Raw genomic sequence first — 17,567 nt, 5'->3', positions numbered from 1 at the left:
CACTGAACCGGTGGTTACACTCTTAAAACTTAAAAAAGCATTAATTGTTTTGCGATTTACCCATCCTAGACCCTGATTGAACTTTGATTCAGTAAAATTTTAAATTATTACTATATTGCATTATACTTCTTGTAAGATAGTGAACAATAATAGTACAAGTGACTAAGTGTTATCGTTGAGAGAAACGACTAGGACCGGTCCTTGGGTCTTGTAGCATTAAAGGATGTATTCTATGTCTCTACGATGTGTAACTTTGTCTTGAGTTTCTCATCAGCATCTCCAACGTCCTTACATGTTCCTTTTTTTTTTAACATATTAAGTGAGTTTCAATATTATATATAGTTAGTTTTACATTCTGTTATCCCTTGAAATATTTTAAGTTAGCCCGGATGAATTGGAATGAATATTTAATCGAAAGGAATTTGTTGTGATTTCGGATACAGTGATGAGATTCGACCGATATAGAAGATAATTCGATCAATCCATTTCAGTTAATTGTTAATATTTCTTGCGGTAACATAATTATAAGTAATTCTTACGTTTTATTAATATTATTTTTATTATGTTATAATTAATGAAATTATGAAATAATAAAATTAAAAAAACCAAGAATATCATTTGTACTATTTTTTAAGAAATAAAATTTGAAAATTAAAAACATAACCAATTTTCTTGAACTAGAAATGATTTAAAATGATGAAAAATAGTTAAATCAAGAATATCATTTGTATACTTTTTGCTTCAAAATCACATACCGAATCAAACATTGTATATACGGCGTATAAAAGTTAATAAGAAAAGCATACTTACAAATTTTACATGACATAACATTTAAGAATACAACATATTGAAAAAGGGGGGCGGGTGAAGGCGACGGGGAGACAAACCTTCTCGTGCTTTACTTAACCTAGTCCTCTCTAAGTGGTTTGTATATTGTAACTTCAAATTGAACTTGTATTTAACTCCAAAAACTATTTTTTGAACAAAAAAATTGATTCAAACTAATAAACCATTAACCTATAGGATTAACGTAGTGATGGAAGATTATATTAAATTTACACGTGAAAAACAGTCTATTTAACAGGATAATTTATATTTTATTTTTTCTGTTTGTAAAATTCTCTACCGTTGCGCGTTTGGTTTGTTTTTAACGTTTTCTTTGGCTTCTCTAATTAGTGGGTTGAACAAATTCAACAAATTACAAAATGGATATAAGAGTGTTCGATAAAACGGTAATAAAATCAACTTTTTTAGCCAACTAAACTTATTTTACTAGTTAAAAGAACTAGTTCAAGTAAGATAAACATGTTTGATAAAATGGAAATAAAATAAAATAAAAATTATCTTTATTTTGAAGATAGAAAATGATTTGAAATAAATTAAAATATTAAATTTTATAATTATTTGAAAAATATATTATTATCAAATTTCAAGTTATAGCCTAATAATTAATGTCATTCTGTATTTTTTTTTACATTTATCAATTAAATTAATAACTATATGAATTTATTAAATACTTTCAATTAAGCTAATTTTTCTCATCTTTGAACTAACTTACCTCTTAATTTTGCCAAATGCACCCTATAGGAATTTTTTAGTATAACTAACTAATTCTGTCCCTTCTTTTTCACCTTTGCTAACATCCAAATTTTGGCCGACTAATATATAGTTTCATTGGTAATGAACTTGGAATTGCCCTTTATGGCCAATTTAAGCTCCTACTGACATGGCACCTATGACAACTACCTCATTGAAAATATCAACAACCATGACCAAGAACATTGAAAACATACTACACAAGTGATATTTCGAGAGTTCCATTTTATTTTTCTTGTCATCTAACTGTTCAAATTTTTGTTATCCTTTGGACTTTCCTTCAGTCCTTCAACTGGATAATTCATAGTTGGCTGATGAACAAACTATTAGTTCAACCAGATAATTCATAGTTTGTTCTCCTTTTCACTTTCATTGCTAATCCATGCCCGTGATTAGCTAAAGATCATCAACAAAAACCTTTAGTCTGCAAATTCTCATCTCAAAATATATCAATGTCAGCACCTAGTCATGCAATTGTAAAGGCTGTGGCTGCCACAGCTGGTGCTATGTTACTTATTGCTGCGATATTTGTTTACCTTTTTTACAAACATGTTCTTGCTAGATACCACCAGAGACACAAAGTTGGTGCAAGTTTGCTTCGAGAATCAGGAGTGAACCTTGAGTATATAAACAAAGTTGGTGGCAATGTGAAGGGACTAATTGTTGAAGAAAATGGGGTTGATTCTTTATGTGATGGACACAGAAAGAAGGCCATTGATTACTGGTTTCTCTAACAGTATATTCAATCCAAGTTATGAACATGATGAGGAAGAAAAGAGAATAGATATAATGGTCCAAAGGTCCAAAGTATCCAAGCCTGAAATTCCACAGGCATGTGAATCTCCAAGTGTTGTTGGTCATGAGAATCAAGTTAAGCCAGTGTCACAAACATCATCAGTTTCAACATCACTAGCACCAAGACAAAACTTGCCACAATCACCTCAGCTAGCACCTCCACTTCAACCACTTCCACAATCTTCACCAATGATTCTTGAGAACAAGAAAACTCAACCATCATCACCACCACCTCCTCCTCCTCCTCCTCCTCCTCCTCCAACTCGCCCTCCGCCACCACCACCTGGTCCACCTCCACTTCCTAAAGCCAGTGGCTTCATTTCATCACTGAAACCCCCACCCGCTCCCAAAGGGAAAACAAACATAAGAAGCACTAAAGAGGGTATGATAGGGGAGAGTTCAAGAGAGAAGGGTGTTGGTCAAACAAGGCTGAAGCCTCTACATTGGGATAAGATTGTAGCAAATGTTGATCATTCAACAGTGTGGGATCAGATCAATGATGGCTCTTTCAGGTATATCCTCCTCATTGTTAATTTGACTAGTATCTGTTTTCCAAGATTTTAAATTAAGGTCATAGTTTCGTTATAACTTTCGACATTACAATGCTGCTGATGTGGCTACAATTGCAGTCATGGTTTTGCAGTCATGATGAGTAAAAAAAATCTTGAACTTGTAGCCGAAATTGTAGTCATGAACCATTTTTTAAAACAATGACTGTTTTTTTTTATATCACTGCATTTTCAACTTGACAAGAAGTTCTTTCCCCCTTTTACAGGTTTGATGATGAACTAATTGAATCACTCTTTGGATATTCAAGCAGCTACAAAACCCAAGAAAGAAACAGAACACTTTCCACTTTGGCCAAGTCCAATTCCAATGCGCCAACTCAAATATTCATTCTTGAGCCAAGAAAATCTCAAAACACAGCAATTGTGCTAAGATCACTTGCCATTTCTCGCAAGGGAATCTTGGAAGCAGTTCTTGATGGTCAGGGACTAAGTGTTGAGACACTAGAAAGGCTCAGTAAAATAGCCCCCACCCAAGAAGAGGAAGCCAAAATCATCCAATTCAGTGGCAACCCGGATCAGCTCGCCGATGCTGAGTCTTTCCTATACTACATTCTTAAATCAGTTCCTACAGCATTCAACCGTTTGAAAGCCATGCTTTTCAGGTCGAGTTACGATTGCGAAGTTCTGCAGCTCAAGGAACACCTACAAACACTTGAAATGGGTTGCAAGGAGCTGAGAACTAGTGGCCTGTTTTTGAAACTCCTTGAGGCCATTCTCAAAGCCGGGAACCGGATGAATGCCGGAACTTCAAGAGGCAATGCACAAGGTTTCAACCTGAGTTCTCTTAGAAAACTTTCTGATGTGAAAAGCACAGATGGGAAGACTAGTTTGCTTCACTTCATAGTGGAACAAGTGGTTCAATCAGAAGGAAAAAGACAAGCAATCTATCAAAAGCACAAACTTCACATAAGCAATGGTGAAACAAGCAATGTGAATAGACCTTATTCATATAGCCTCATACAACAAGAGGCAGAAAAAGAATATGTAATGCTTGGTTTGCAAGTGTTGGGTGGGCTAAGTGAAGAGTTGTCTGAAGCAAAGAAAGCAGCTAGTATTGAGTATCATAATTTCATCACTATGTGTTCAACTCTCAATGCTCATGTTAGTGAAATTAGACAGATTATAACTTGCTGTGGCAACACTAGAAGTGGCGAATTTATCAATGAAATGAAAGGGTTCCTAGAGGAATGTGAGGGAGAACTTGAGGTGGTGAAAGAGGAGCAGACAAGGATCATGGAGCTTGTGAAGAAAACAAACGAGTACTATCTAGCAGGAGCATCCAAAGACAACATGGTAAATCCTTTTCAACTGTTTGTTATTGTAAAAAGTTTTGTTGACATGGTAGATCAGGCTTGCATAGAACTAAAAAAGAAGGTAGAAAAGAAGAATATTGTGGGAGGAGAGGCTGTGTCAACAACACCACCTTTGTCACCATCAAAGAGGACGCCACTCAGATTCCCTAACTTTGATTTGTATTTTCTGTCAAATGTGTCAGAATCTACATCTTCTAGCCAATCAGAAGATGATTTCTGAAGCTGGGTTTGAGTTTATTTCAATTTGGTTCCGCAAAATGTTCCCTCATCGATCATAGATTTGGTATATAAAATCTTTAACTTTGATGGATTTCGAAGGTGTACAAAAGATATGACTATGAATATACTCTAATAAGCTTGTTAGAATGGTGATCTGGTTCAATTGAAATTAAGGGTACTAGTTTTGAGTCAGAAAATTGTTGCAGACATTATGGAGTAATGAACTTTAATATATTTCTTCCTTTTATATGAGATTTAGATATGTTTTTTATATAAGATAATATACTCATTTTTTTAGTTTATTATCTAAAATATATATATATATATATATATATATATATATATATTACAACATTTTCAATTTTTTATTTTTACTATTTGCCTTTTAGTTAAAAAATATTAAGACGTAATATTCTATTAGCATGTTACAATATTACTTAACGAATGTGACATTTTATTATTTTGTTACATCATTTTTTGATCGATCAAAATTAATAATAAATACTAAAAATAAAGGTTTGAAAATCATAGTAAAATAAAAAAATACATTTTAGGTAGTAAAAATAAATTAAATCTTTATATAATTGTATTTCTCGATGTTTCCAGCATTTTGCTTGTATGAAATACCCTAAACATTGTGATCATTATTAACTTGTGTTAATTGGCCGTACATAAATGAATTTAAATGAAACATAAAACATGGCTTGAGTAACTCACCTCATTCTTTTCCTCTGGTTGGTTCCGATATCAAAATCTCACCTTAAGCATGGTAAAAATAAACAAATGATTGTTGTGAGAAATAAATGAATCATCTCAAATTAAATTTTCTGTTGACATTATTACACACAATTTTTCTCTCTTCATAAATATTTGCAATTTTTTGATAAGGGTCTACCAATTTAATGCTACCTATATACTGTAATGTTTGTATTTATATGGAAAAATATAGATACAAAATTTTCACATCATATCCATTTCATAATATTAAATATTTTTTCATTTGCTTATATATTCTCATTTTCTTGCAAGGAAATACGATTATAACCATATAAGAGAAATTTGCTACGGGCACAGGTCAAGCTGCCCCTGCAATAAAAAAATGACCAAAAAGTAGGAATAAACTATGGAGTAATAAGGTTGTTAAAGGCTTTGGTAGATTAGATTATTAATTAATGGGGAAAGTTTTATCCAACAACCGTTGAAGTTATCAGTGGTGACTGGTTCAGAGAAGAATAAATTAATAATCCCTAATGTGAATTCCGTATTATTAGGCTCGTATGGGTGATAAAATGGGCTGACTTGCCCCTGTTACGAATCCATCAAAAATGGATTAGATGGGCCAGTTTCGCATTTCAGAAAAGGATTATTGTGCCAACCCGCTCCTTTGAGTGTTGCTAGGTGCACCCAGCATTATTGCTGGTGCACCCAGCATTCTAACAAAATGACAAAATTATCCTTGCTTGATTTTTCTCTTCCGGATCAAGTTGATCCGTAAGTTGATCCGGAAGAGGAAAAATAAAAATTTTGTTAATTATACAAGATATTTATTTCATTAATTATAATATAATTAAATATATTTATTTATTTTATTAATTATAATATATTTATAAATATTGATTTATTATAAATAATTAATGCTAATCAATCATAATCATAATTCATGCTAATCAATCAATCATGCTAATCAATCATAATTCCCTAAAAGAGGATATAAATAATTTCAGAGTTAGCAATTTTCAGAATCAATCAATCATGCTAATCAATCAATCATAATCATAATTCATGCTAATCAATCAATTATGCTAATCAATCATAATTCATGTACAACAGGTTTATTTGAAAGACCATTGTCCCTTGCCACCTCCAGCGTTGTTGTGGTCAAACAATTGTTATTCTCAGGTAAAGCAGTGGACAATTCCATATATTAGTAGAATGCAGCAATACACAAGCTTGATGTCATTCAAAACACACTATGTAGACCTAAATGAAGACTAAACATGCATTGTTTATGTAATTGTATTCATTATGCGATATAATTTGTTGTAACCCGTTACTAACCAATTAATATTATTAAGTACTCGTTTGGTTAAGCAAGGAAATTTTTGGTCCAACAAAAATCATTTACGCGTGCAACATACATCATTGTCATAATTCACAACACATAATGACATGCATGCGTATTACAGTTTGAGCGCGACAACACATTGGCTGACTTGACTACACATTGCCGACAACACATTGGCTGACTTGACTACACATTCACGCGTGTCTATTTTTTTGTAAACAAAGTTAAGCAATCGCTCGGTCACAACCATCTATATATATGGCAGACTAGGCTACTAAATCACACATGATCTTGCTTTCAAATAGTCTCCCAACTGATACACAAAGTATGACATTTTTAGGAGAAACTAGCAGTCAGACGATTGTCAACTCAAGGTTGGCTTTCATTTTACCAAATGGATCGATTATTCACAATGATACTGGGGTTTACTTCCAAAATTCAACTCCGGTGCCCATTCGAGTACCAAATAGCTGTGATTTTGCAAGCCTAAAAACCAGAATACACAATACCCTTCAGCTATCCGACAAACAATTTTTGGATGAAATTCACTACTGGAAGCCATTCACCGATACAGGTAACCAAATTCGCTTTGAGTGTATGAAATTGATAAATGATGACGATGTCAACACAATGTTAATGTGTAATGATCAATTTTCTTGTGTTGGTCCGATTGAGTTATTATGCACTGTTGGAAGAACACCAGATGGAATAATAAACTTACTTGAACACACTATGCCCCGTATTCATGACACGATCCTGTATTACAACGGGAAATGGAACATGCCACCGCAGAACAAATTTGTTGGATGCGCGTTCACAGGAAAAAATCCTAAGAAATTTCAAATTCCTTCAACATGTACCATCGATGAACTGAAAAATTTAATCAAGCAAGTTGCACCTAAAGGGATTCCCCCTCATGGAATTCACGAATCACAAACGGTAAGACGATTGTTTTTCCGCCAACCAGCTCGCTTTGAGTAGTCAGATACGGTTATAAAATATGAAATAAATGAGCTGATGACCAACGAAGAACTGCTGAAGGTGTTAGTACAATCTAACTACAGGAAAAAATATGGACCAATAGAAATTTTAGCTGTCTTTACTAAATATGTTGTGAAAATCGAAGAAGAGGTCACTGGGACGTCGCTAAACAACTGAATGTGATGTTTATTTTTTTGTTTTTTCGTTGATGTAACCTTTATCTGTTTACAGTGTGTTTAATTCCCATAATAAAGTTGAAAGTGTTGTTTCAGTGGTCCAAAAAATTAATTGTTAGAAGGGTCGATTTCCTATTTTTTTGGATTTTCAAGCTTTGTTTTTAGGTGTTAGTTGACGGAACCGGGGAACGAGACTATTTTTTTTTGGGTTCTTTGATGTCCAAACATGAGAAATGACCGCCCTCCATTGTCTCAAGCCACTGGCACACCCACGCAAAAAAATCCCAAACATGGGTACTTGATCATGGATTTTTTTTAAAGTCATCCTTGTAGTATCTTATATGGTGTAAATTATGATCGAATCATAATTTATTATATATCATAATTACTTTAAAAATCTTACTAACACATAATTATGAATTATGAATTATGAATTATGAATAATTTTAAAAACATTTATTTTTTATGTAATTTTTACAAACAAAACTCATGATTTTAGGTTCACTTTTTTAAAAAATAAATTTAAAACACTCCTAAACTTCGCTTAACGACCACAAACAATCGGAATAATAAACTATATTATAAAATAATAAACGGTGCAAAACACGTCAACTATTAAACAAAAAACTGTAATAATTACAAATATTCATGTCAACTACAACACAAAAAATAAATACAATGATCAATGGTCCGTGCGGCGTCTCTGACGAGCCCTGACAGTCCCATCAGCACTGGGTCCCCCTTTCGCGATCGTCAGGTAGTCGTGCATAATGTCATATAACTCTGTGCCTGCAGTGACTATCCTAAGGTTGAGCACATGCTCCAATCTCTGTGCAATCGCCTCATATCCCTCGTAACCATCCTGTCAAAGTCATTAAAAACATTTATTATGAAATTTAAAATAAATAACAACTCATAAAACATTAAACGCGCAAATAATCTTACCACATGTGGAGGGGGGTCAAATGCTACTGGAACCTGGGGGCTGGGCGGCTGTATGTAGTCCTCAGGGTCTGCAGCTGGTGCATCCCTCCGTTGGTCACCTGCCTGGGTCGGTATCATGAATGAGTGAGATATGCGGAAAAACCACTCCATGTAATCCGCAGATACCTGCCCAGGCACTAGACAAAGCTGACTCGCAGGTAGTAAGTGATCCGCAAACTGCATCCACATGTCATCTATCTGATCATGTGACAATCGTGCACTAACAGGCGGCAGAGGGATGCTCTGGATATAACCGAACTGGCGTACCACCCTCTTCGGTCGAGCTGTGACGACCATAGGACCCCATCTCAACTGACCCTGGAAAGATGAAATCTCCTGAAACGCCCTAACCCCCCGATGCTCTGTGTACGGCAACCAGGACACTCTGTGACGGTCAAACCATCACAACATGCCCTGTAGGATGCTCCTGTGATTCCCTTCATGTGCGCCTTCGACGTCAACCACCGGGAAGCACGTGGGGACGTCTCCTGGTATGTATCGTCAGTCACGCACTGGTGCACACTAGGGAAGTGCTCATAGATCCAGCACTACACAATAATTGAGGTTAACATAACATAAAAACATGTTTAAATCATAATCGAACGTAACATATTAATAAACACAAAATTTACCTGAAGTAGCGTCAAGTACCCCGCAAGCTGTCGGATGGTGGTCCTACAAGCCTCATCTAACTGGTCATAGATATGAATCAGCGCGGCAACTCCCCAAGCGTAACCACCACTATGAGCGAGGTCCCGGAAAGCGTCAAGGTTAACCACATGCACGTATGTTGCACTCTTATTAGCAAAAAGAGTGCAACCGACAAGGTGCAGCAGATAAGCGCGAGCTGCGACAATCCACCGCCGGGCCTAACATCTCGTCTCATAAATGTCTCGAACCCATCCTAAACGTACATATGCCCCACGTGTGAGTGCTGTCTTGGCTCTGGCCTCCTCGGCAGACACCTCCAGCAACTCCGTCAGCAAAAATCTGGCCTCCTCTGTAGAAAGAGCGTGGAAACTGTGCAAGGCGCCAGTGATGGGCAAATGTAGGATTGACGACACATCATCCAATGTGATCGTCAGCTCTCCTACAGGAAGGTGGAAGGTGCTAGTCTCACCGTGCCACCTTTCCACAAATACGGATATTAGTCCAGGATCGCCAGTAATAACTGAACAATCGATCAATGGACTTAATCCTGTGGCAGCCACCAGACCTTCAATCTCAGGCACTGGCCTCCCAATCAGTGTCATCTTCCTCCCATGTGACACTAACTTCAAATCAGGACGTTCCTGATTTGAAGTACAAATTATACAATTATTAAAAAAAATTAATCACAAAAAAATAAATCAACAATGATAAATAATTAACAAATTAAAATACATGTCCACTCCAAACAACATGTGCAACATGCTCGGCAAATGATGTGAGCACTGACGGGTCACGTGGACCACCATGGAATCCCTCAGCAGCATCATCACCATCCGACCCCTCACCACTATCAGCACCCTGTGCGTCCGCACGCATCTCAGGTGCCTCCGAAGCATGCTCAGGAACATCGTCAGTCATGCCAGCGACGTCCTCAACCAAATCACGTCCCTCCGTAGTCATCTGATGAACACGTAGCCTACGGGCTGAGGCAGTAGGCCTACGCCTCTCGGGAACATCAGCAGCATCCTGGTCAGCAGGTCTATTTCTGCCTACAACTCTACCTATGACACGACCTAAACCTCGTGTTCTGGCCATGATCTGCAAATCATGTAGAACATGTATTTTTTTCGGTCAAAATATATACAATTTTCTTTATAAAAAAACAACTTTATTTATAAACAAATAAAACTAACTTAAATCAAATTATTTTAAAACATACACAACATAATTTTAAAAAAAAATTAAACAACTTCATTTTAAAAAAAACACAACTAATGTAAAAAAAAATTAATTAGTAAACATCCACAACTTAATTTAAAAAAAAATAAGAAACTTCATTTCTAAAAAAGACACAACTAAATTATTTAGTAAACATTCACAACTTAATTTTAAAAAAAAATAAACAACTTCATTTATAAAAAAAAAACTAATATAAAAATAATTCATTACTAGACATCCACAACTTAATTTTAAAAAAAAACCTTCATTTATAAAAAACCAAAACTAATGTAAAAAAAATTAATTAGTAAACATCCACAACTTAATTTAAAAAAAAATTTAAAAAAGTTCATTTATAAAAAAAACACAACTCAATTATTTAGTAAACATCCACAACTTAATGTTTTAAAAAAATAAACAACTTCAATTATAAAAAAAACATAACTAATATAAAAATAATTAATTACTAAACATCCACAACTTAATTTAAAAAAAATAAACAACTTCATTTATAAAAAAAACACAACTAATATAAAAATAATTAATTACTAAACATCCACAACTTAATTTAAAAAAAAAACTTCATTTCTAAAAAACCACAACTAATATACAAATAATTAATTATTAAACATACACAACTTAATTTAAAAAAAAATTAAACAACTTCATTTATAAAAAAAAATTAAACAACTTCATTTATAAAAAAAATACTTCATTTATAATAAAATAAACAACTTTATTTATAATAAAATAAAAAAGTTTATTTATAGACAAAAAAATACAACTAATTTCAAAATATATAATTAGTAAACATACACAACTTAAATTATATATAACAATAAAACAAAAATGGGAAAAAAAATTCCAAACATACACAACTTTATTTATAAAAATTAACTACTTCATTTATAAAAAATACATAAGTAATTTAAAATTAAATAATTAGTAAAATACTCAACTAAAATGATATAAAAAATAAACTGAAACAATTAACAAAAACAATATTTTTTTAAAAAAAAAACTTCCGGAAGAAATGGTTCTTCCGGAAATATTCCGGAAGAAGGGCTCTTCCGGAAAGTGCTTCCGGAACCACTGAAAGGTCATCCAGAAGAACCCTTCTGGAATGTTTCCGGAACAACCACTTCTTCCGGAAACTTTCTGGAATAGGTGTTCCGGGAGCTTTTCGGAAGACGTTTCAGTGGTTCTGGAACAACTATTCTTCTGGAAGACCTTCTTTCGGAAGTTCCGGAAGAACCCCTAACGGGTCTCCCGGAAGGCGCCACCGTCACCAAGCTGTCGCCATTTTTTCCAGCGTCTTCTACCCTAAGGTTCCGTCTTCTACCTTAAGGTTCCACTAACCTAAGGTTACACTAACCTACCCTAATGTAGTGCATAACAAAACCAAAGCTAAGAAGAAGGCCACCTACCTCGAATGCAAATGGGTCCAAGGGCTGCCGGAGAAGCCTCGCGGAGAAGAAGCTCGTCGGGGAAGAGAGAAGAGAAGAAGCTTTTGCAGAAGAGACTCAGTGAAAAGAGAGAATGCTTCCGAAAGAGGAAAAAAAATGCTTTTTATTTTTTTAAATGAAGAGCAAAATTGACCTTTCAATGAATTACTGGGTGCACCTAGCATATCCCTTCATGATTCAATATATTCACATTTCTTACTTGGCCCATTAAACATCCACGAGTTTAGTTGATGATTTAGGATATTTAAATTACCATCGCCATATCTCATATCCTTAATGAAGTCATTATTTTATATAATACTACATTTAGAAAAAAAAAAGTGGATTATGAGACATCGCGATTTAAACTGTATAGTCAATTTTGTAAAGTAAATTGAAGAATATAAGTTTTTATTTTTGTGAAAGTAGTTTGAATATTTTTTAAAATATTCTAATATCATAATTTTCATTTAAAATTTTATTTGTATTCTTGAGATAAAATATTGTTAAGATATTTGTTTGTAAAATATATAAAAAAAATTCATCTTCAAAAATAAAATGTTGAAAGATTAAGTTAATATTGATTAGGTTTAAGTAAGTTTATACATTATTTTCTATTAATTGATGTTTTTCTTCAAATAAGAGATTAAATTATTACTGTAGTTTAACCATGATATATATTTTTTTAATAATTTTGATATTTTCATTTTTTTATTACCATTCTAAGAGTATCTTAGTTTAAGTATTTACTCTATTTTTAATTTAAAAATGGCTATAAAAAATTTAAGTGATTATATTAACATTTTTATAATGGTTCAATTTTATCCAAATAAGATTGTCTCCAACGAAGAATAGCTATGGTTTGAAACCAAAATAATATAATTTTTGTATCAAAATGTTAATTTTTTTTTCTTTTGAATGAAAACATTTAAGTATTATCAAATTATTGTTACTAGATTTTTAAATATATGAATTTTTGGCAATTGCAATTTATGGGAGTGAATCTTAATTGTCTTTTATATACATGTATCTTTTAGAAGAATAAAATAATCAATTATTTGATAATTTATTTATGTTTAATACATGGAAAGACATTGTTTATTTAATAATTTCTAAATTAATTATAATGAAAAATTAAAATAGTTAATTAATCTTTTTATTATTTTTATATTTAAATATAAATAATCATTCAAAATTATAGAAAATATCTGTTCATGCCATAAAAAATTTAACGGTGCATCGCATTAGATAGATTTTAACTTAAATGAATGTGATAATTAATATAAATTAATATAAAAGAAGATAAAATCTAGAATAGAAAAAATTGTCAAATCAATTTTATTTTAGCTTAAATATAAATCAAATTACATGAGAAATAAATAAACAAAGATACCAAATATTTTAGACATTACTCACTAATATTAATATTTAAGGTCAGAATTCAAACATCAAATCATTTAATCAGGAACACAGATTACTATCAATGTTAACATAGCGGAAACGCCCTTAATTTTGAGAATAAAATATATACTCTGGTTAGCAAGTTCCGCGTAAAGAGCAAAGTCACCCGTAGCTTCCTGACGCTTGCTTCACTTTTATTGGTGATACGAATTTGAACCAACTTTAGTGTAGACTTTTATCGTCACTTCGATAATATAATTCCATTCCCATTTAAAAAGAAACCATCAAAGCAAGAACAAAGCTATGTGAAACTACAAGGTCATGGTCAATTCAGTAGTAATTCAATATGTCCTAGTTAGTTCCCCCTTTATATAATACCAAGATGCAGAAGTTCTGAAAATTAACCAAACTCAAAAATTTCCAAAACTTTATAGAATTAGAGGGACAACATGGCTGGAGGGTTGCTTGGAGATAACCTTGGATTGAAGGAAGATGTGATCAAGAGGGTGTGTGGTTTGGCCTCCAAAGCTCACAATCACAAGTCAACGGACAAGCTCTACTTTTACGATAAGGTTCGGACTTCTTCGGGGACATACCATGTTTTCAGCTTCTCGGGATCTTGGGATCCCGCTGAATGGTTTTTTAGCAAACCCTTTGGCGGATCCAAGATAGATCCTACCCAATTTCCTTCACTCAGAAGTATTGGTAACGATGAACCTGCTTTGGTGAACGAAGGCTTCGCAAAGAGATTCGATCGCGTATTGAAAACTAGCTTTAAAGCCGAGGTATGTAACTAAACTAACTGTCAACCTTGAATAGATGTTAGTTAGAAGACGTTGTTTGTAGTACTTTCTTTGGATCAATTCCACGTGTTGCAATTTGATGTTTTGAACTCCTCGTGACTAATAAGACAGTTTGTTGTTCAATTTTCTTTTTCTGGTAGTTTCTTTCAGTTATCGTGATGGTTTCTATTTTTGGTTAATTACGCTGACTTAAGCAAATAAACCGTCAAATTGTGTAGGTGAATAAGGCTATTGGAGATGGGAAGCAAGTAGTGTTTACGGGGCACTCCTCTGGTGCTGCAATAGCCATTCTTGCTACCTTTTGGGCATTGGAAGAGTATCTTAACCCTACAAAAATCCAAAAACCCACGCCACCCTTTTGTGTCACTTTTGGGTCTCCCTTAATTGGCAATCATATATTCTCTCACGCTTCAAGGAGAGAAAATTGGTCTCGCTATTTCATACACTTTGTTTTGAGATATGACATAGTGCCAAGGATTTTGCTTTCTCGCTTGGCTTCTATTAAGCAAACTTTTGGTTCTGTTCTCCAATTCTTGAATCCCAATTCCAAAACTTCCACCCAGGATCCAACAAGGGCTAGTTTAATTTCTGAATTTTACAAAACTGTGATGACAAACGCAGCGAGTGTTACAAGCCATGCTGCGTGTATTCTCATGGGAAGCACAAGTTTGTTACTTGGGACAGTGGCGAATTTTGTTGAGTTGAGCCCTTATAGGCCCTTTGGAACATTTATTTTCTGCAACGGAAATGGACAATTGATTGTGGTGAAAAACTCAGATGCTGTTTTGCAACTCTTGTTCCACACTGCTCAGATGAGCGATTTGGCAGAACTTCCAGAAGTTGCCAATGTTAGCATATTGCAACACCAGGCCTATGAGGCTGAATTGGATGATAGCTTGGGAATGCAGAATGTAGTGTACTTGGAGCAACTAGAGCAACTTCCGTTGTCTGCTGATGGTTCTAATAGCGATGTTGCAACAATCAGTGCAGCCTTGGATGGCCTTGGACTGGTAATCATTCTTTGTTTGTTCTTTTATATATGCATGTGATAAGATCAAATGACAGCAGGTGACAAACTTAGTAATATGATGCTTCAATAAATTTTTTTGTTAGAAGTTAAATTATATCATTCCAACCATTAAATCATATGATCATCTATACCAAAGGCATGCAATCTGTTAGTATAAATTTACTTATACTTTAAATATCATATTATACGTAAAAATAAAGTAGTATATATGATGAAATAGTAATTCTTTTTTAGAAATATTTTCAACGCAAATAGTTGAATTGATAAAAGCGTCACACTTACTATATGATATTTTTTATCACTGTGATATTGGTGTGGAATATTCATAAACTTTACTAATAATTAGTTTGTGCCTAACAATTTTGTCAATCATCTTTAATGAGATTTTTTCTTTCAATCACCTTTTCATATGCAAAACTCAAATGAATTTGAGAGAATTTGAGATCTTGCTTAGGAGATCTGAACCCAATTTCACTTAAGCCAATGACATGTTGATGCAGTGTGGCTTGATCCTAAGCATACCATTGTTATATTTCATAAATTAGGTTGTAAGACTTAGCTAATAAGTGATGATTTATTGGCCTACATTTCAGAGCACAAGAGCAAGGCTGTGTCTACGAGCAGCTGGTGAGTTGGAAAAGCAGAAGCTAAAAAATGAGGAGAAAATCAAGAAGGAGATTCAGGAGAAAGCCGTGCCAAGCATGACGAAGCTTCAAAATTACAAAACAACATGTGAGATGCACAAGGGGAAGGGCTATTACGATGCCTTCAAGGTGCAAAATGAGGAAAACGACTTCCAAGCAAATGTGAAGAGGCTTGTGTTAGCAGGGGTATGGGATGAAGTGATTGAGATGCTAAAGAGGTATGAACTCCCAGACGAGTTTGAAGGGAATTCAAAATGGATTGAACATGGAACTGAATTTCGTCGCCTTGTGGAGCCTCTAGACATTGCAAACTATCACCGCCACTTGAAGAATGAGGACACAGGACCTTACATGATAAGGGCCAGGCCAAAACGGTATAGGTACACTCAAAGATGGTTGGAGCATGCTAAAAGGGTGCCAAAACCTGCTCCTATCACTGAATCAACCTTTTGGGCTGAAGTAGAAGAGCTTTATAGCTGGATTAACAGCAAGAGGCATCTTGATGATGAAGTAAAGCAAAGGGTTGTGCAGCTTCAGAAAGACCTTAAAAAGTGGACTGATGATGAGAAGGTACTAACCAAGGATACGTTCTTGAAGGATCCTAACTTTATTAGGTGGTGGGATATTCTACCTCAGGAACTCAGGGTCACTTCCTTCTAGTCTTGTTACTGCTGTGGAAGGATAGTGAATTGGTGTTTTTTTCCACTCTAAATTAATGGAGAAGCTATAGAAATTTCGGCATGCAGGTGCAGTGTTGGCTACTTCGGTGTTGTAACTTTGTATTCCCAATGTTTATGATTCCCAAGTTTTGTATGACTTGTGAGTGAGAACCACAAATCATTCAGACTGTTGAACTAAATAAATTTGTTTAATCTAGGGTCTGTATTAGTGGGTTACTCAGTGTGTTTTTTAAAGCCAACTCAGCATATGGTTAACTTTAAAATAAAAATTAATAGTAATAAAATATGTAAAAAAGTATAAAAAACAGAAATAGTTATGATTTTTAATTAAAATTTGATTATACATTTAAATTTATTCTAGTGTGGTATTTAAAATATGCATTATTTAGATATTTGGTTGGGATAATATTACTTGAATTGATAGCATGTTTAGAGCGCCGTCAATAAGAGGTGTCTGGGGTTCTTAAAGTTAAGTAACAATTAAAAATATTATTAGAGCAAATGGGTTTTACAGATTTTTATAGAAGTTGCTTAAAAAGCATCTACAAGTAAGGTTGATTAACCAGTAAAAAATAAATTTTAACTCAATAAGAATTTGTGCATGAGTGGAAGTGGAAAGCTAAATAGGACCCACTAAAAATAAATAAAGAATACAAATTGAGTTTTATCATGGAGTAAAAATTAGCTAGTGTTCTTAAATTTTATGTAGCAATAAGGGAAGAATAATTAAGAATTCAAATTAAACTCCTGCATTGAGGATGTTGTTAGAGTGTTGAAATTAACATTAAAGCCAATCCAAGATGAGACAATTTTTTTTCCTTCAACGGTATTAGAAAATATGTATTCCAAACTGTGTTGTCAATAATAAACCAAACACATTTGCTTTTTTGTTTTCTATCTTTCACAATTTGCCTGTCACAAATATATATGCAAGAATGTGCATATGATATTATGTTATTTCAATATATTGTCCTTATAAAACTTATTTGGTTCAAGC

General features: G+C 33.8%; 2 protein-coding genes across 2 annotated transcripts; both read left to right on the top strand.

Annotated features, from left to right (window-relative positions):
• The first annotated feature begins 1,832 nt into the window (after positions 1 to 1,832).
• LOC100819989 (formin-like protein 4) lies at positions 1,833 to 4,673 on the top strand. The gene is made up of 2 exons (XM_006578539.4): positions 1,833 to 2,903; positions 3,167 to 4,673. The coding sequence occupies exons 1-2, from the start codon at positions 2,269 to 2,271 to the stop codon at positions 4,491 to 4,493; spliced, it is 1,962 nt and encodes a 653-aa protein (XP_006578602.1). The 5' UTR covers positions 1,833 to 2,268; the 3' UTR covers positions 4,494 to 4,673.
• A 9,189-nt stretch (positions 4,674 to 13,862) lies between these two features.
• LOC100778851 (uncharacterized) lies at positions 13,863 to 16,550 on the top strand. The gene is given in 3 exon segments (NM_001255348.1): positions 13,863 to 14,198; positions 14,435 to 15,226; positions 15,840 to 16,550. Coding segments are annotated over 3 exon segments (1,839 nt in total).
• The last annotated feature ends 1,017 nt before the right edge of the window (positions 16,551 to 17,567 follow it).

The sequence above is a fragment of the Glycine max genome, chromosome 4, assembly GCF_000004515.6.
Source record: "Glycine max cultivar Williams 82 chromosome 4, Glycine_max_v4.0, whole genome shotgun sequence".
Lineage (NCBI taxonomy): Eukaryota > Viridiplantae > Streptophyta > Magnoliopsida > Fabales > Fabaceae > Glycine > Glycine max.
The sequence above is the reverse complement of the archived record's forward strand: the minus strand, read 5'-3'. Positions and strand labels throughout refer to the sequence as shown.